The following is a 20937-nucleotide window of genomic DNA, read 5'->3' as shown; positions in this document are numbered from 1 at the left end:
ACCAAGGGTCCATGCCCCTTATAGAGACATTTCAGAAGATGACATTGAAGGGATTACAGTATTACCGATCCCTATGGGGAAGATTAGGAGCTGGCTGGATGGGTAGAGGATGGAGCGGAGATTGCAGTAGGCATAGGGTGTCGGCTATAAGTGCTCTCTAAGGGTACTGCTTGCAGATGTGCTAACAGCTCCAGTGGCAGGAGATAACAAGAGGATATAACCCATTTCTGTGGGTGTATATAGCAAGAGCATCTGCTGTCTATAAGGGTAGACAAAAAGGAGCAGAGCCAATTGGGAGTGACCATTCATCCCTATGAGAGTATCTTCCCACAAAGAGAATATTTACTGACCCTATTATGGTGCAGGTAGGGGTTACACCTGGGCCCTTGAAGGGGGTAAAAGACCCCTCTGCCACATAGGAAGATCTACTATAAGAGGCACATTGTATTTGGGCCCCTGTTATAGATTTTGCATTGGGTTGGAGCTATGGTGGTTTATATGTCATTCAGCATTCAGGAAAGCTTGGTGCCAATCTCTCCATAAGCATTGAAGGTGCTGCGCCCCACTGAGTACTGGGTGGGGAATTGCGGCACAGCCTGGGATGTAACTATAAGGGATCCAAAGGTGACAAATGCACCTGGGTCCTTGTGCCTAAGGAGCTGCTAATTCATAGTATGACAGGAGGCCCTGCTATATAGATTTTACACTTTACTGAACATATACTACAACACAGCCACATTTTCTAGACAATGGTAGAGATCCCAGAGGTACAACTTAAAGTTCTCTGGGCAAATCAAAAATTCTCCTGGGTTGGGGGTTGTATAAAAACAAACATGATATACTCACCTCCCGCTGTACCAATGCTCCCATTCCATCCGCTTTCTGTGTCTTCTTAACCCATAGGACCTGATCAACCAATCAGTGACTGAGGTGGGACAACGCTGTGACCACCGATTGGCTGAGTAGGCAGGTCCTGTGCAGTCTGTAAAAAAGACCATCGCAAGTCCAGGAGCATTGGTGTGGCAGGGAGTATGGTATGTTTTTATACAACCTTTTATTGTTTTGCCTGGACAAACCCTTTAAGGCTCTGGGAAACCAGTGGAAAATCTTCAACAGGGCTCTGCCAACTCTTGGGTCAAACTTGTGTCTTCTGTGGCAGAAGAACCTTGGACCCACTCAGGCAGCAGGGCCACTCTTAGAACCGCCCCTGAGGATCCCCACTAACAGCATATTTAATAGGTCATTATTTTTATTATAGGAAAAGGAAAAAAAATGATGGAAAAAAAACCCCAACTAAACAACAATATAAACACCTAATAAAGCTGCACAGTACAAAACACATCTATTTATATGTCTGGAGAAATCCAGACTGGTAGATAGGTAGAAAACACAGCGCACTGATCTGCACAGTATCATTAAGATGTCACTCTGAATTCCCCACATAAATAGCAAGATGTACGTTATTATTAGACCCGATGGAAGTATATATAGCCGGGACCTCACTCCCCAAGCATGTCATTAAACCAGAGTGTGACCTGCCTGCACTCCGGGAGCAGGGGTATCACACAGAGCATACTGATAGCCACCAAATTCACTGGAAAGGTTATAGAATAGTGTACTCCCATGTACAGATGAAGGCTGTAGGGTTACCCATACAAGCCACCTGATACTGGAGGCTGAAAGGAAAACTCTGGTGAAAGAAAACAGCATTTCCCATTGAAATGATTCATTAGAGATGTTAAGCAGCTGCATAGGTGGCGCCACCTACTGGTGACAATTATCAATCCCCACAATCCTATGGAAGGTACACACCATAGGTGAATGGCTTCCAGTGCACTCAGTCAGAGAGGACACTCTGTATGACATTCTCTTCTAGATGACACAGGTGATTATATTTTCTGTCTAGGATATGTTCACACTGCATTTTTGCAGTCCTTTTTTTTCATCTGTTTCTTGCAAAAAAAACAAAAAACAGGAAAAACAGATTAAAAAAAAATTATAAAAAAATGGGATCAAAACGCATCTTTTTTTAGCGCACACAAAAACACGGTCGACAGGCGTTAAAAGAATGGATGTGTTTTTGTTAGGTTTTTCAATTTTTTTTCTTTTTATAATGGAAGTCAATGGGGAAAATGGATGAAAACAGATGCACACAAATGCATAGTTTTTTATCTGGATTTTGCAAAACAAATGAATGAATAAAATGGACTGCAAAACACAGTGTGAACCCAGCCTTAGACTTAAAGGAGTACTCCAAAGAAAAAATGTTTCTTAAGTCAACTGGTACCAGAAAGTTATACAGATTTGCAAATGACTTCTTTTTTTACAGTCTTTCAGTACTTATCAGCTGCTGTATGCCCTGCTGAAAGTGGTGTATTATTTCTGACACAGTGCTCTCTGCTGCCACCTCTGTCCGTGTCAGGAACTGTCCAGCGCAGTAGCAAATCCCCTCAATAAAACCTCTCCTGCTTTGGACAGTTCCTGACATGGACAGAGGTGGCAGCAGAGAGCACTGTGCCAGACTGGAAAGAATACACCACTTCAAACAGCAGCTGAAAAATACTAGAAGACTTTAGATTTTTAAATGGAAGTAATTCAGTCGGATGGCTTTCCAACACAAAATCTGAAAAAGCCCTTAAAGTCTCCAAAATTTCTAAAAATCCTTAAAGATTGCAAAGACAAAACACAGTTCAAGGGCAGTCCTAAAAATAAAGAAATATTATCATACGCAGATAGTGAAAGTATGCATACTGGAGGTCAGCGGTAAATGTCATATGGTACTGCCGTAATGGATGCAATGACTCATTTAAAGGGATAAAGCTGCCAAAAACACAGTGGTCGGTCCCACCACACTGGACATAGCCGGGGCTGTATGTGCACCATGTGATGGTTTTAATACTTGTACCTTATTTTGTATGGGATCATGTAGGTATATGAGTCATATCGCCCTTTAGTTTCTCTACTGAAGGAGCTGTATGGTAAACTAGTAACAAGTGCTGCACTGTATACTGGTCCTTGTAACGTATATTACACACCCACTAGGGTCTTCTCTGTGCTATAAACTAACTGAACACATACAGTCAGAAGTTGCTATGTCCATTATACACAATCCCTCTTCTGTTGCCCAATGTGGGGTATATTGGGGTTAAAGAGAGGGGAGAGGTATGATTTGTAACTTTCGACATCTGGAGGTATCCAGTGAAATTAATTAACTAAATGGGTGGCAAACAAATTTGCTTCTTGACAGCTACCTTGCAAAATTAAAAACATTTCTCATGCTCCCATACCTTACAGACTGCTCCCCACACTCCCATATCTCACAGACTGCTCCCCACACTCCCATATCTCACAGACTGCTCCCCACACTCCCATATCTCACAGACTGCTCCCCACACTCCCATATCTCACAGACTGCTCCCCACACTCCCATATCTCACAGACTTCTCCCCACACTCCCATATCTCACAGACTTCTCCCCACACTCCCATATCTCACAGACTGCTCCCCACACTCCCATATCTCACAGACTGCTCCCCACATTCCCATATCTCACAGACTGCTCACCCACCAAAGTATCTCACAAACTACTCCCCTCACTCCCATATCTCAAAGACTTCTCACACACCGCAGTATCTTACAGACAGCTCCCCACACTCCCATATCTCAAAGACTGCTCCCCACACTCCCATATCTCACAGACTACTCACATACCAAAGTATCTCACAAACTACTTCCCTCACTCCCATACCTCACAGACTGCTCGCCATTCTCCCATATCTCACAGACTGCTCACCACACTCCCATATCTCACAGACTGCTCACCACACTCCCATATCTCACAGACTGCTCACCACACTCCCATATCTCACAGACTGCTCACCACACTCCCATATCTCACAGACTGCTCACCACACTCCCATATCTCACAGACTGCTCACCACACTCCCATATCTCACAGACTGCTCACCACACTCCCATATCTCACAGACTGCTCACCACACTCCCATATCTCACAGATTGCTCCCCACACTCCCGTATCCCACAGATTGCTCCCCACACTCCCGTATCCCACAGATTGCTCCCCACACTCCCATATCCCACAGACTGCTCCCCACACTCCCATATCTTACAGACTCCCACACTCCCCTATATCACAGACTGCTCCCCATACTCTAATATCTCACAGATTGCTTCCAGGGTCCCATATCTCACAGACTGCTCCCCACACTCCCATATCTCACAGACTGCTCACCACACTACCATATCTCACAGACTGCTCACCACACTACCATATCTCACAGACTGCTCACACACCGCAGTATCTCACAAACCACTCCCTACACTCCCATATCTCACAGACTGCTCACACACTGCAGTATCTCACAAACTTCTCCCCTCACTCCCATATCTCACAGACTGCTCACACACTGCAGTATCTCACAAACTGCTTCCCAGAATCCCATATCTCACAGACTGCTCCCCACACTCCCATATCTCACAGATTGCTACCAGGCTTTCATATCTCACAGACTAGTTCCAGGCTTCCATATCTCACAGACTGCTTCCATATCTGACAGACTGCTGTCAAGCTTCCATATCTGACAGACTGCTTCCAGGCTTCCATATCTCACAGACTGCTTCCAGGCTTCCTTATGTCACAGACTGTTTCCAGGCTTCCATATGTCAGACTGTTTCCAGGCTTCCATATGTCACAGGCTGCTTCCAGGCTTCAATATTTCACAGACTGCTCCCAGGCTTCCATATCTCACAGACTGCTTCCAGGCTTCCTTATCTCACAGACTGCTCCCTACACTCCCATATCTCACAGACTGCTTCCAGGCTTCCATATTTCATAGACTGTTTTGTATGCATCAAAGATGACCCAAAAAGAGCTTGACACTGATTTAGGTGAAGGAGTTGCAAGGCTAGAACGCTGCAGGACAATCTCTAGAACCATATCTGATTGTTTTGTTATTATTCCTATGACCCAATGTGTTTGCAAGTATAGTCAGAGAGCCTGTGCACTGTTATGTCTGTGACCAACTCTCTGAGACTGTGAGGGTTGTATGATAACTTCAGTCTTCAGCAAAACCTTGGTCCTGGAATTCAAGACCTTTGACCCCTGGGAAGGCCATATTGAAGTTATTGTTAAATCAATAAAAGCAAGCAATCCACCAGTACCCTGTAGAAGTGGTCCAGTGGGTTAAGCCTAAGGGACCCTCTCTAACAAAATAGGGTTATTTAGTTGCACAGAGAGGGAAGTGATTTGGCAGTCACAAAGAGTCCCTTGGTAAATCAACATTGTGTGTATGGTGGAAACCCATAAAAAACACCTGCATAGAGCAGGCTGTGGCAGAGGGGAGATTCACAAAATCAATGAAAGGTGGGTCATCAGGACCATTGCTATACCACACCAGTACCTGGTGGTGGTCAGTCAAACAGACAACAGAAGCTACAAGGTGCTCTCTGCAACCATTCAAGGGGTTTCCCAAGGTGACAACTTTTCAAGTGTCTGATCAGTGGGGAAGGGGGGGAGGGTCTTACCACTGGGACCCCGAAAAGTCATGTGATTGGGAATTCTGAGTGCTCCTGTTTTAATGATGTGGCAGTCAAGTAAATGCAATGCCACTCTATTCAAACTCAATGGGGCTGATGATCATATACAAACACTGTGCTCGACTCTCCTCATCAGTCCCATAGAGCTTAAGTAAAGAGTGCCAGCTCTAGAGGGGTCCATGCTTTCTGTCCATAGTGGATAGAATGTCACAAACAGGGGTCTCCTGCTTGGGACCCCTCTGTAGGTACACACAGTTCTCTCTGTATATCTGCATATAACTCTCCAGTATAAGTTGAACATCGGCCTCTAGTGGAGGACAGAAGAACTGTGACGTACATTATAATAAGTGAGGAGAGGGATGTGGATAATGAGAGCAGGTATGCTATACTAATATGTGATATATAATGTATAAAGACCAGACTTATATAAAGCAACCTGACACTATAGACAGTTCACAACAGCGCACTGCACTGGCTTCAGCTAATATTGGTGAAATCTGATATACACACATATAAATAGTATACATAAAGACAGAATGTGTATATATAAACGCGACAGTAAAGTGTAAAATTGGAAGCCTAAGTCATACAACATAATTCTCATGGACATTCCTGTTCTCTTTGAACAGTATTCCGTTTGTTGGGGCAGCGGTTTATACTCCAGAGCTGCTTTTCCTTCTGTAGCTAACAGGAAATGCAATGTCATTAGAAGGATGGCCCCCTGATAAGTTAATGGGGTACTCCTCAGAAAAACTGCTGGCCAGAAAGATATACAGTTTTGTAAATTATGTCTATTTAAAAATTTTAGGCCTTCCAGTACTTATCAGCTGCTGTACGTCCTGCAGGAAGTGGTGTATTCTTTCAAGTCTAAAACAGTGCTCTCTGCTGCCACCTCTGTCCATAACAGGAACTGTCCCGAGTAGTTCTGTCCCCATAAAAAACCTCTACTGCTCTGGACAGTTCCTGGCATGGACAGAGGTGGCAGCAGAGAGCACTGTTTCAGACTGGAAAGAATACACCACTTCCTGCAGGACACACAGCAGCTGATAAGTACAGGAAGACTGGAGATTTTGAAATAGAGGTAAATTGCAAATCTATATAACTTGACAGATACAAACATGGTTTTCATGGGATACCTGTGATTACAGAGCACAATGAGTCACAGCTACCAAATAATAACCTGCCTCCCTGCAACTCCGTAAGCAGCTTATAGGAATATTTCCAACTAATCCCTCTACCGAGAACTTCCCATCAAATAATGAGTACCCCTCACTTACCAGACTGGGTGGGAAGGTTCATGCCGATATCCACTGGTTGGACAGACATGTGGAGGGGACAGAGACCCTCGCCCTGATTCTCCAATGCCCAGGACTAGTCAGTTGGAAAGAATGATGGCGCCGCTCAAGGAGTCAGTCCACTGGGCACATCCCTCGGCTTGTGCTGCCCTGTAATCAATACAAGAGTGTCAGGGTGAAAGGAACAGCAAACCGTGATTTCTCTCACTAGGTCTTCATGGAGAAAAGTTGAAAGAAAACATCTGATTCGTAAGCAAATCATGGAAGAAACGAGCAGCGGTAATGATCCCCCTTGGGGTGAAAGTCTACAGCACCAGAATGAGTTATAAGGCTGAGCATAGCGCAAATCCTACACTGAGCATCCAGGACAGGGAAAAGGTATAAGGAGAGGATATATGGAGTAATAGGAGGAGATATAGGGGAGGGTATATGGAGTAATAGGAGGAGATATAGGGGAGGGTATATGGAGTAATAGGAGGAGATATAGGGGAGGGTATATGGAGTAATAGGAGGAGATATAGGGGAGGGTATATGGAGTAATAGGAGGAGATATAGGGGAGGGTATATGGAGTAATAGGAGGAGATATAGGGGGATATATGGAGTAATAGGAGGAGATATAGGGGAGGGTATATGGAGTAATAGGAGGAGATATAGGGGAGGTTATATGGAGTAATAGGAGGAGATATAGGGGAGGTTATATGGAGTAATAAGAGGAGATATAGGGGAGGTTATATGGAGTAATAAGAGGAGATATAGGGGAGGTTATATGGAGTAATAAGAGGAGATATAGGGGAGGTTATATGGAGTAATAGGAGGAGATATAGGGGAGGTTATATGGAGTAATAGGAGGAGATATAGGGGAGGTTATATGGAGTAATAGGAGGAGATATAGGAGAGGTTATATGGAGTAATAGGAGGAGATATAGGGAGGTTATATGGAGTAATAGGAGGGATATAGGGAGGATATATGGAGTAATAGGAGGATATAGGGGGGTTATATGGAGTAATAGGAGGAGATATAGGGAGGTTATATGGAGTAACAGGAGGAGATATAGGGGAGGATATATGGAGTAATAGGAGGAGATATAGGGAGGTTATATGGAGTAATAGGAAGAGATATAGGGAGGATATATGGAGTAATAGGAGGAGATATAGGGGGGTTATATGGAGTAATAGGAGGAGATATAGGGGGGTTATATGGAGTAATAGGAGGAGATATAGGGGGTTATATGGAGTAATAGGAGGAGATATAGGGGAGGTTATATGGAGTAATAGGAGGAGATATAGGGGAGGGTATATGGAGTAATAGGTGGAGACATAGGGGAGGATATATGGAGTAATAGGAGGAGATATAGGGCAGGTTATATGGAGTAATAGCAGGAGATATAGGGATGTTATATGGAGTAATAGGAGGAGATATAGGGGAGGATATATGGAGTAATAGGAGGAGATATAGGGGAGGTTATATAGAGTAATAGGAGGAGATATAGGGGAGGTTATTTAGAGTAATAGGAGGAGATATAGGGGAGGATATATGGAGTAATAGGAGGAGATATAGGGGAGGTTATATGGAGTAATAGGAGGAGATATAGGGGAGGGTATATGGAGTAATAGGAGGAGATATAGGGGAGGGTATATGGAGTAATAGGAGGAGATATAGGGGAGGGTATATGGAGTAATAGGAGGAGATATAGGGGAGGGTATATGGAGTAATAGGAGGAGATATAGGAGGGTATATGGAGTAATAGGAGGAGATATAGGGGAGGGTATATGGAGTAATAGGAGGAGATATAGGGGAGGGTATATGGAGTAATAGGAGGAGATATAGGGGAGGTTATATGGAGTAATAGGAGGAGATATAGGGGAGGTTATATGGAGTAATAAGAGGAGATATAGGGAGGTTATATGGAGTAACAGGAGGAAATATAGGGAGGTTATATGGAGTAATAGGAGGAGATATAGGGAGGTTATATGGAGTAATAGGAGGAGATATAGGAGGGTATATGGAGTAATAGGAGGAGATATAGGGGAGGTGTATGGAGTAATAGGAGGAGATAAGGGGGAGGTTATATGGAGTTATAGGAGGAGATATAGGGGAGGTATATGGAGCAATAAGAGGAGATATAGGGAGGTTATATGGAGTAATAGGAGGAGATATAGGAAGGTTATATGGAGTAATTGGAGGAGATATAGGGGAGGTTATATGGAGTAATAGGAGGAGATATAGGGGAGGATATATGGAGTAATAGGAGGAGGTATAGGGGAGGGTATATGGAGTAATAGGATATATAGGGGATGGTATATGGAGTAATAGGAGGAGATATAGGGGAGGTTATATGGAGTAATAGGAGGAGATATAGGGGAGGATATATGGAGTAATAGGAGGAGGTATAGGGGAGGGTATATGGAGTAATAGGATATATAGGGGATGGTATATGGAGCAATAGGAGGAGATATAGGGGAGGTTATATGGAGTAATAGGAGGAGATATAGGGGAGGGTATATGGAGTAATAGGAGTAATAGGAGGAGATATATGGAGTAATAGGAGGAGATATAGGGAGGTTATATGGAGTAATAGGAGGAGATATAGGGGAGGGTATATGGAGTAATAGGAGGAGATATAGGGGAGGTTATATGGAGTAATAGGAGGAGATATAGGGGAGGTTATATGGAGTAATAGGAGGAGATATAGGGGGTATATGGAGTATTAGGAAAAGGTATAGGGAGGGTATATGGAGCAATAGGAGGAGATATAGGAGGTTATATGGAGAAAAAGGAGGAGATATAGGGGAGGTTATATGGAGTAATAGGAGGAGATATAGGGGGGTATATGGAGTAATAGGAGGAGATATAGGGGAGTGTATATGGAGTAATAGGAGGAGATATAGGGGAGGGTATATGGAGTAATAGGAGAAGATATAGGGGAGGTTATATGGAGTAATAGGAGGAGATATAGGGGAGGTTATATGGAGTAATAGGAGGAGATATAGGGGAGGTTATATGGAGTAATAGGAGGAGATATAGGGGAGGTTATATGGAGTAATAGGAGGAGATATAGGGGAAGTTATATGGAGTAATAGGAGGAGATATAGGGAGGTTATATGGAGTAATAGGAGGAGATATAGGGGAGGTATATGGAGTAATAGGAGGAGATATAGGGGAGGTTATATGGAGTAATAGGAGGAGATATAGGGTAGGGTATATGAAGTAATAGGAGGAGATATAGGGAGGTTATATGGAGTAATAGGAGGAGATATAGGGGAGGTTATATGGAGTAATAGAAGGAGATATAGGGGAGGGTATATGGAGTAATAGGAGAAGATATAGGGGAGGTTATATGGAGATATAGAAGGAGATATATTGAGGGTATATGGAGTAATAGGAGGTGATATAGGGAGGTTATATGAGTAATAGGGGGAGATATAGAGCAGGGTATATAGAGTAATATGAGGAGATATGGGGGGGTTATAAGAAGTAATAGGAGGAGATATAGGGGGTTATATGTAGTAATAAGAGAAGATATAGGGGAGGTTATATGGAGTAATAGGAGGAGATATAGGGGAGGGTATATGGAGTAATAAGAGGAGATACGGAGAGGGTATATAGAGTAGTAGTAGGAGATATAGGGAGGTATATGGAGTAATAGGAGGAAATGTGTAGTAAATGGTAACATATAGAATACTGTATAATGGTGACAATGTAGCTGATGAAGAATAGATCTATAGGATATAACCAGTGATAAGGATTGTCAGACTATTATATGTAGAACACCAGGAATAAGCAGTACACCGCTGGTCTCTCCGCAATGGTTGTGCATTCGTCTAGCAGCAGAGGGTTAAGGCTGTCTGCACCCCCATACTGCTCGGAGATCACGTCTCCATGCGTCTGTGACCCTCAGCACCAGCACAGTCATTAACATTCAGAAAACGCAGAGAGTGTGGGAGGGAGAGCGGCGTATGAATGGAGACGCAGAGAAGAGAGAGAGAAGGAGGGAGGGAGAACAAAGTATGAATGGAAAATCGAGAAAGAGAGAATCATGAATGGACCTGGATCACAAGCCGACAGAATGGAGAACTGACCAGGATTGACCATCAGTGAACACAAGACATCTTCTATGTAGAAAGACATGATGATATACAATGATAGAAGAAAGGATCAGGGGGTGTGTAGGGAGGGGATAAGAAGAAGAAATTCGCCTTAGTATGACATTCGCAGAAAGAGGGAGGCAATGATATATTACCGCCAGTCACCGCAGAACGGCTGTATACACGTCAATGGTGCATATAAATAGATGTACACTCACTCATAGAAGCTGCGGCTGGCTCCGCTATGTGCTGCCAGAACTCCTGGCATTTACAAAGTTCATGGTTTTAGGTAAATGGAAAAAAGAATATTATACAGATGCCAGATGTATTCCCTTATACGAGGCATAGCACTACCTGCATCCCAGGCTTGCCCACATCAGCACAGTGGTATGGCATGGGTACAGTGCCAAGGCTTCATACACCTACACACTGCAGAGTAGCTGAATCAGGTTGAGGGATGGGGAACGTATTGAGGCAATGTTAAAGGGGCTGTCTTGTTTTATACCTTATCAAAGCATTCAGGGTTATTACAGGGATGGGGCTTTCATTGACTGGTACAGTGATAAGCAGCTATAGAATCATCTGCTCTGGACACTCAGTCTAATTGATTTTAATGGTCAGTGTGCAATGCTTCATTTCCCCTGTGGGGGAGCTGCAGGGAAATTAAACATTTGATGCCATATTTTGACGACAGGTCCTAATTTAAGTACAAAATATAACCTACTGTCCATATAAACTAGGTACTATGGGGAATCGGGCACTTATGCTCCAGATGTAGTCTGGGACATAGGTAACTGTGGGGCTTCAAAATACCATAATAGCATAATATACACAGTTAAGTCACCAAGTGTTTTGTGACATCACAGCACAGGGAAAAAAAACAACAACGAATACGTGATGTCACAATGTCACAAAAATCCATCCCGCCATTTATAGCGTCACTCACTTTTTGTCATTGCACTAAATTATTTTGCTGTGTATTATTTTGCGCCATTGTGAGCTAGTCATGATCTTCCTTTCTTCCTGATAATAGCTGAAGAAACAAAATGGTCTGACATTACAACATCAAGAGGCCTGCATATTGTCTATGATGCACAACATAGGGAAAGGTGTGTGACTCTCTGCTACCATCTGTTGGCAGTCTGTGGTAGGACAGGCACTGGGTTGCTGATACAAATTTGACATGTCATAGCAAAAGTCAAAGAGGCAGTCCACTATCGTAGCAGTCTGCTTGGATGGAACATAATGCATACATGTCCATGATGTGACATAATGCTCAGAGGGAGCCCATGCAGTCCTTTCCATCCAGCAGTCAATCTATAGGGTTGTAGACACATGTTGGTTAAACAAGCCAATTTACTACTCCAAGTGCCCAGAAGTCTCTCTAGCTTATATATAAATGGCGGATCCCAAGTAATAACACTTATCCCCTATCTACAGGCTTTCCATGGCACGGGCAGTATATAATATACAGAGGGGAGGGAAGGTAAGGACAGTATATAGTATACAGAGATTGAGGACCATATATAATATACAGGGAGGAGGGACGGTAAGGGCAGTATATAGTATACAGAGAGGAAGGACAGTATATAATATACAGTGAGGAGCGATGGTAAGGACAGTATATAATATACAGAGAGAAGGGACGGTAAGGACAGTATATAATATACAGAGAGGAGGGACGGTAAGGACAGTATATAATATACAGAGAGGAGAGACGTAAGGGCAGTATAATATACAGAGATGAGGGACAGTAAGTACAGTATATAATATACAGAGAGTAGGGACGGTAAGGACAGTATATAATATACAGAGAGGAGGGACGGTAAGGACAGTATATAATATACAGAGAGGAGGGACGGTAAGGACAGTATATAATATACAGAGAGGAGGGACGTAAGGAAAGTATATAATATACAGAGAGGAGGGACGGTAAGGACAGTATATAATATACAGAGAGGAGGGACGGTAAGGACAGTATATAATATACAGAGAGGAGGGACGGTAAGGACAGTATATAATATACAGAGAGGAGGGACAGTAAGGGCAGTATATAATATACAGAGAGGAGGGACGGTAAGGACGGTATATAATATACAGAGAGGAGGGACGGTAAGGACAGTATATAATATACAGAGAGGAGGGACAGTAAGGGCAGTATATAATATACAGAGAGGAGGGACGGTAAGGACAGTATATAATATACAGAGAGGAGGGACGGTAAGGACAGTATATAATATACAGAGAGTAGGGACAGTAAGGACAGTATATAATATACAGAGAGGATGGACGGTAAGGACAGTATATAATATACAGAGAGGAGGGACGGTAAGGACAGTATATAATATACAGAGAGGAGGGACAGTAAGGACAGTATATAATATACAGAGAGGAGGGACAGTAAGGACAGTATATAATATACAGAGAGGAGGGACAGTAAGGACAGTATATAATATACAGAGAGGAGGGACAGTAAGGGCAGTATATAATATACAGAGAGGAGGGACGGTAAGGACAGTATATAATATACAGAGAGTAGGGACGGTAAGGACAGTATATAATATACAGAGAGGAGGGACGGTAAGGACAGTATATAATATACAGAGAGGAGGGACGGTAAGGACGGTATATAATATACAGAGAGGAGGGACGGTAAGGACGGTATATAATATACAGAGAGGAGGGACGGTAAGGACAGTATATAATATACAGAGAGGAGGGACAGTAAGGACAGTATATAATATACAGAGAGGAGGGACGGTAAGGACAGTATATAATATACAGAGAGGAGGGACGGTAAGGACAGTATATAATATACAGAGAGGAGGGACGGTAAGGGCAGTATATAATATACAGAGAGGAGGGACGGTAAGGACAGTATATAATATACAGAGAGGAGGGACAGTAAGGACAGTATATAATATACAGAGAGGATGGACAGTAAGGACAGTATATAATATACAGAGATGAGGGACAGTAAGTACAGTATATAATATACAGAGAGTAGGGACGGTAAGGAAAGTATATAATATACAGAGAGGAGGGACGGTAAGGACGGTATATAATATACAGAGAGGAGGGACGGTAAGGACAGTATATAATATACAGAGAGGAGGGACGGTAAGGACAGTATATAATATACAGAGAGGAGGGACGTAAGGAAAGTATATAATATACAGAGAGGAGGGACAGTAAGGACAGTATATAATATACAGAGAGGAGGGACGGTAAGGACAGTATATAATATACAGAGAGGAGGGACGGTAAGGACAGTATATAATATACAGAGAGGAGGGACAGTAAGGGCAGTATATAATATACAGAGAGGAGGGACGGTAAGGACAGTATATAATATACAGAGAGGAGGGACGGTAAGGACAGTATATAATATACAGAGAGGAGGGACGTAAGGAAAGTATATAATATACAGAGAGGAGGGACGGTAAGGACAGTATATAATATACAGAGAGGAGGGACGGTAAGGACAGTATATAATATACAGAGAGGAGGGACGGTAAGGACAGTATATAATATACAGAGAGGAGGGACAGTAAGGGCAGTATATAATATACAGAGAGGAGGGACGGTAAGGACAGTATATAATATACAGAGAGGAGGGACGGTAAGGACAGTATATAATATACAGAGAGTAGGGACAGTAAGGACAGTATATAATATACAGAGAGGAGGGACAGTAAGGGCAGTATATAATATACAGAGAGGAGGGACGGTAAGGACAGTATATAATATACAGAGAGGAGGGACAGTAAGGACAGTATATAATATACAGAGAGGAGGGACGGTAAGGACAGTATATAATATACAGAGAGGAGGGACGGTAAGGACAGTATATAATATACAGAGAGTAGGGACGGTAAGGACAGTATATAATATACAGAGAGGAGGGACGGTAAGGACAGTATATAATATACAGAGAGGAGGGACGGTAAGGACAGTATATAATATACAGAGAGGAGGGACGGTAAGGACAGTATATAATATACAGAGAGGAGGGACAGTAAGGGCAGTATATAATATACAGAGAGGAGGGACGGTAAGGACAGTATATAATATACAGAGAGGAGGGACGGTAAGGACAGTATATAATATACAGAGAGTAGGGACGGTAAGGACAGTATATAATATACAGAGAGGAGGGACAGTAAGGACAGTATATAATATACAGAGAGGAGGGACAGTAAGGACAGTATATAATATACAGAGAGGAGGGACGGTAAGGACAGTATATAATATACAGAGAGGAGGGACAGTAAGGACAGTATATAATATACAGAGAGGAGGGACGGTAAGGACAGTATATAATATACAGAGAGGAGGGACAGTAAGGACAGTATATAATATACAGAGAGGAGGGACGGTAAGGACAGTATATAATATACAGAGAGGAGGGACGGTAAGGACAGTATATAATATACAGAGAGGAGGGACAGTAAGGGCAGTATATAATATACAGAGAGGAGGGACGGTAAGGACAGTATATAATATACAGAGAGGAGGGACAGTAAGGGCAGTATATAATATACAGAGAGGAGGGACGGTAAGGACAGTATATAATATACAGAGAGGAGGGACGGTAAGGACAGTATATAATATACAGAGAGGAGGGACGGTAAGGACAGCATTTAACACAATAACACAGGTCACTCCACAAAAGTGGTCCCGGTATAGGTAATGGCTGGGAGGTCAGACAGTCCAGGGACACAGGCAGGGGTGAGGCTGGTGCAGTAGGCCTGTGGCCTGGCAGGAATAGCATTAGACCAGTCCAATGAGGGTAAGGCAGGATACGGATCCAGCAGGTGGCACTGGTCTATAGCAGGTGATTCTGCCCAGTAAGGAGGACACATAGCAGAGCTGATAGTGTTCAGGTAGTGAATAGCCAGTTGCAAATAGAAATATAGCAGAGCTGAAGATGTTCAAGTAGTTGATAGCTCGATGCAGGTACAAACTCAAAGTAGACCATCCTAAAAATGCACAGTAGGGTAATTGAGGTGCCCAAGGGTCAGGCAGAGGCAATGCCAGTAAACAGCACAGGTCAGATGGAAGATAATAGGACAGGAACACATACCTTAACTATGGCAAAACCACAGGCACCAGTGAATAGGCAAAGCAGCTTTAAAAGGATACCCTTTTTTTTTGCTAATACATTTCTTTAATAAAGTTATATTACTTTATTATTACTTTATATAACTGTAATATAACTGCATTAAAATAAATGTAAAAATGTTGTCTTTACAATACCACTTTTGTGGCGAAATGAGCCCATCTGCTACCACCAACATTTGTGTCGGGAACTGCAGGGTTGTCTAAGCTCTGCAATTCCCAATCTCTTGCTCTAATCAAGCATTGCTGCACAGCGCTATGCAGCACTTTAATAAAGGAAAGCATTAGCAAGAAAATACTTTTTTTTGGAGCACTAGTATAGCTACCATAGAGGCAGTGGCAGTGCGTGGTCTGCCTCTATTGGACTACTAACACCAGCACCCCCCGCCTCCTCTAACAGCCGCCAGCCCACATAGGAACCCTGCCCCACCTCCCTGCCCGGACAGCCGCTAGCCTGCATCAGTCTCCCGCCCCCTGGACAGCTTGGCCGGGCGGGTATATGTGTTAATGGGGGGGAGGGTTGTTGGAGTGTACAGTATTCATGGGGCCCCATAGAGATTTTGCTATGGGGCCCCATGAATCCTAGCTATGCCCCTGCTCTGGAGTTAAGGGGATTTCCGGGATAAAATCATTCAAAACTTCACCATTTATCCTCCTCTAGGGTGCAGTAGCTGGACCTCTACTGTTAGTGTGGTCCCAGTATGGCTGATGAGGCTGGTGACATAACCCTAGCACCAGTTACAAGTGGAGATGTAACAGAGCTACCATAGACATGGGTAAGGAGGCAGCTTTAAGTTGGAGATGCTGAGCCAGGACAGGTGGGTGACAGGTTTTGGATGTGCAAAAGACAGACAGCGTTCCCCATAAAGATCATAACAGCACCATCTTGGTAAGGAAGCAACATGGCAATGGCCAGGGATAGCATGCAGGGCACCAAGTGAGAGCCTAAAGTGGTAAGTTCTGGAAGTGATAGTCACTGGCATTTGTCACCCACTACAGTTACACAGGTCCACTCAAATGGCAAGAACACCTATTGACCCACTCTAGTGGTAGGAATGGAAATGGACTCCAGTAGCAAGAATGGGCACAAGCAGTATGTATCAGCATGGGAATGGTTCCACCTAGGTTCAAAGAAACATGACCCCCATTGGACATGGCCATACATGGGAGGGAAAGGAGAGCACAGGGACAAGCATATGCAATTCTTAAAGGGGTTATCTGGATAACAAAAACAATATTCTAAACAATCCCCCTTCCCAATACCACCCTATGTCTAATATACATGTATAACAATGTCAAGAATATATTTTATTGAAGCACAAACACAAGACATAAAAACATTTAAAAACATGTGTACATAGTGCTAGCCACAATAAGCTGCACTAGAACCATTGTCCACAAAATGGCAGTTGTGTGCTGCCAGAATCCCACTAATAAGAGAAAGCAGTATAATGATGCCTGTACTGTAGCACCCCATTAGTCTTTATTTTGTGGTGCCCTCTCTCTTTCCATATTTAGTAATATACATGTATAACCTATCTTGCACCCTTTCCCTGTTTTTTTCTCATTCTTATCCGCTCTTGATGTCTAAAATCATCTCCTCTGTGTCCACTCTGGCCACGCTCAGCTCCTTCTCCCCCCTCCCTTTGTAGTCACAGGACATGTGATCTCCTTTCTGTGGGCTAGGTCATCTGTCTATTGACTTTGTAACCGGTCCCCCAAGAGGACATTATCTGCATCATCTCCATGCACCTGTTTACTAGTGAAAGTGATTTTGCTGCTTCCATAGACTTACATGTGTCCCTGAGCCTAGGTCTCTGTAAAATGATAAGTTATAGTTCTATCTCTGCTTGCTGTCAGTGAATGCAGGCATATGTACCTGACTTTGTGTCACAGCTTTGTATACAGTAAGTGTTATGGATGGTCTACCCCGGTAAACAGATGCCCGCTAGGCAGCACATAACATGCGCGTGTCAGCTCTGCTACATCATAAGCTAGTATAGAATACATATTAGGGTAATGTGATGCAAAATCAGTGAAAAAAAACTGTCCCGTGTTTATGTAATGACAGCAGTGGGCAGGAAAGACAGCTAAGGGGGCGAGTACCCAAATGGACCAAGCAGGGAGATGCATGATGGGAATGTAGTTTCCTGGCTGGCGCCATCTTGGATATAGATCGGCTTTTAGATAAACCTGTAACTCAGGAATGGCAGCAGCTAGAAAGACAGGAGATGGTTCAAATACTCAGGGGGACTTGGGGAGTAAGACGGTGACCAGCTAGGTTTGGGAGCATTTCATTTTTTAGTTTGTAGGTGGAAAACCCCTTTAACCTGTATAGAGTTGGTATAGGCTCTACAGAAAAGACACATCCTTCTCATATAAAGGCCAGGCTCACTGCTGTTGTGTTCACGTTGTGGTCAGCATACACGAGCCATGCCCATTCACTTCAGTAGAGGGAATGTAGTCTAGTGACTGTGTTCAGTCTATTTCCATAGGGCAAGCCGCTAAGCAAAATTATAATATACAATTTATAAATATAGATGTATTCTATGTATACAGTATACTGGGTGTGGCTATATGCCAGTACACTCATGTATACTCTAAACATAGGCCCCTTAACAAATATATCCTTACACAGCACCGCATGCATCACACACCTGATGATCCTCTTCATCCATAACTGACCTCAAATTCCCAGACTGAAGAATCCTTGAGACAGCATCTTCCATATAACTCCAGAAAATCTGACACCACCATCCATACAGCTGCAGGATACGTGGTAACAATATTATCCCTACAGTTCCAGAAAACTTTACGATGTCCTCCCCACAGTCCTCCCTATAACTAACAACAGCTATACATCTCCAGAATACCTGACAACACTATGCATCTCCAGAATATCTGGAATTATCCATATAGCTGAAGAATTCCCGACAGCGCTCTATATATGGCTATGGAATCACCATACAGCTCAAATAACACTACAGAGCTCCAGAATACCTAATAATACCATCATAACCTGATAACACCAAACAGGCAGGGCTGTGGAGTCGGTAAGCCGCAGCTCCAACTCCGACTCCTGAATTTTATCAGGACCAACTCAGACTCCGACTCCTGCTCCTTCATAAATGGGCGGTCATATACCAGGGAAGTTATTTATCACACTGGTTCGGCAGCTTCACCCTAATGTCCTACATGATCCTGGGGCGACTTCTGAGGGAATAAGGGAAGATATAAAGCAGCTTCTCCTGTGTGTGCAGTGGATGCAGCCAGTCTCCAGCCTCCATGTCCTGAACTACTCACAACTAGACTAGATGGAGCAGGTGGTCTTTTCCTGCTGACAGTCTTCTATGTTTCTGACTAATTATTCACCATACACACAGAAACACTGCTAACAATGCCAGATACATGCGATATAGAGGTCAGCCATAGTGATATACAGGCGGTCACACATAGTGATATAGAGAGGGGTCATACATAGTGATATAGAGGTCCCACAGTGATATAGAAGGTTACTGTGGGGGCACGCAATAGCACGCACACACACACAGCCTGCTGCAGCCATAGCACACACACACAGCCTGCTGCAGCCATAGCACACACGCACACACACAGCCTGCTGCAGCCATAGCACACACACACAGCTTGCTGCAGCCATAGCGCGCGCACAAACACACACACACACACACACACACAGCCTGCTGCAGCCATAGCGCACACACAGCTTGCTGCAGCCATAGCGCACACCACACACACACACACAGCCTGCTGCGGCCATAGCACACACAGCCTGCTGCAGTCATAGCACACACAGCCTACTGCAGCCATAGCACGCACACACACACACACACACACACACACACACACACACACACACACACCTGCAGCCATAGAACACTGAAGAAGAACACACAATATTCTCCCAGAGAGAAAACACCACATTGAGGACAGAGGTTACTGCTACACTACTTATGTCTCCTCCTCTATATTACACAGGATATTTTTATATTACACTGCTGCTCATATACAGTCATCCAGCATCCAGGAAGAGAACAGCACAGATCTCACCCCACACAATGGACTCTTCCAGCTCAGAAACAAACTGCCAAATAGTGACCGACAACCTTTCCATGACCACCCTTATCTAATAGGGCCAGTGTCCTATTACTGATATATTCCCCGACCACCCTTATCTAATAGGGCCAGTGTCCTATTACTGATATATTCCCCGACCACCCTTATGTAATAGGGCCAGTGTCCTATTACTGATATATTCCCCGACCACCCTTATCTAATAGGGCCAGTGTCCTATTACTGATATATTCCCCGACCACCCTTATGTAATAGGGCCAGTGTCCTATTACTGATATATTCCCCGACCACCCTTATGTAATCGGGCCAGTGTCCTATTACTGATATATTCCCCGACCACCCTTATGTAATAGGGCCAGTGTCCTATTACTGATATATTCCCCGACCACCCTTATGTAATAGGGCCAGTGTCCTATTACTGATATATTCCCCGACCACCCTTATGTAATAGGGCCAGTGTCCTATTACTGATATATTCCCCGACCACCCTTATGTAATAGGGCCAGTGTCCTATTACTGATATATTCCCCGACCACCCTTATGTAATCGGGCCAGTGTCCTATTACTGATATATTCCCCGACCACCCTTATGTAATCGGGCCAGTGTCCTATTAGAATGTTGCTCATAATGTATATTCATGAGCAAAACTTGTAAAATTCACATCAAAATTAAATTCTACATTTTTTAAAGATTTTTTTTTAAAGCTGGAGTCGGTACATCAATAAAACTCCAAAATTCTTCATGAAACAATACAGCTCTAGAATACCTGGCAACACCATCACTAC

General features: G+C 43.5%; 1 protein-coding gene across 4 annotated transcripts in view; it reads right to left on the bottom strand.

The window, feature by feature from the left end:
* The window catches only part of HDAC5 (histone deacetylase 5), a 74138-nt gene that overhangs the window by 30624 nt on the left and 22577 nt on the right, over window positions 1-20937 (bottom strand). For all 4 annotated transcript variants that reach the window (XM_069952539.1, XM_069952540.1, XM_069952538.1 and 1 more), the window contains one exon: window positions 6834-7001. In XM_069952539.1, coding sequence (XP_069808640.1) covers window positions 6834-6882 — 49 coding nt within the window. In that variant the 5' untranslated portion in view covers window positions 6883-7001. The remainder of the gene's footprint in view (window positions 1-6833; window positions 7002-20937) is intronic.

The sequence above is a fragment of the Dendropsophus ebraccatus genome, chromosome 14 (genome assembly GCF_027789765.1).
Source record: "Dendropsophus ebraccatus isolate aDenEbr1 chromosome 14, aDenEbr1.pat, whole genome shotgun sequence".
NCBI lineage: Eukaryota > Metazoa > Chordata > Amphibia > Anura > Hylidae > Dendropsophus > Dendropsophus ebraccatus.
This window is presented reverse-complemented; position numbering and strand designations above follow the sequence as displayed.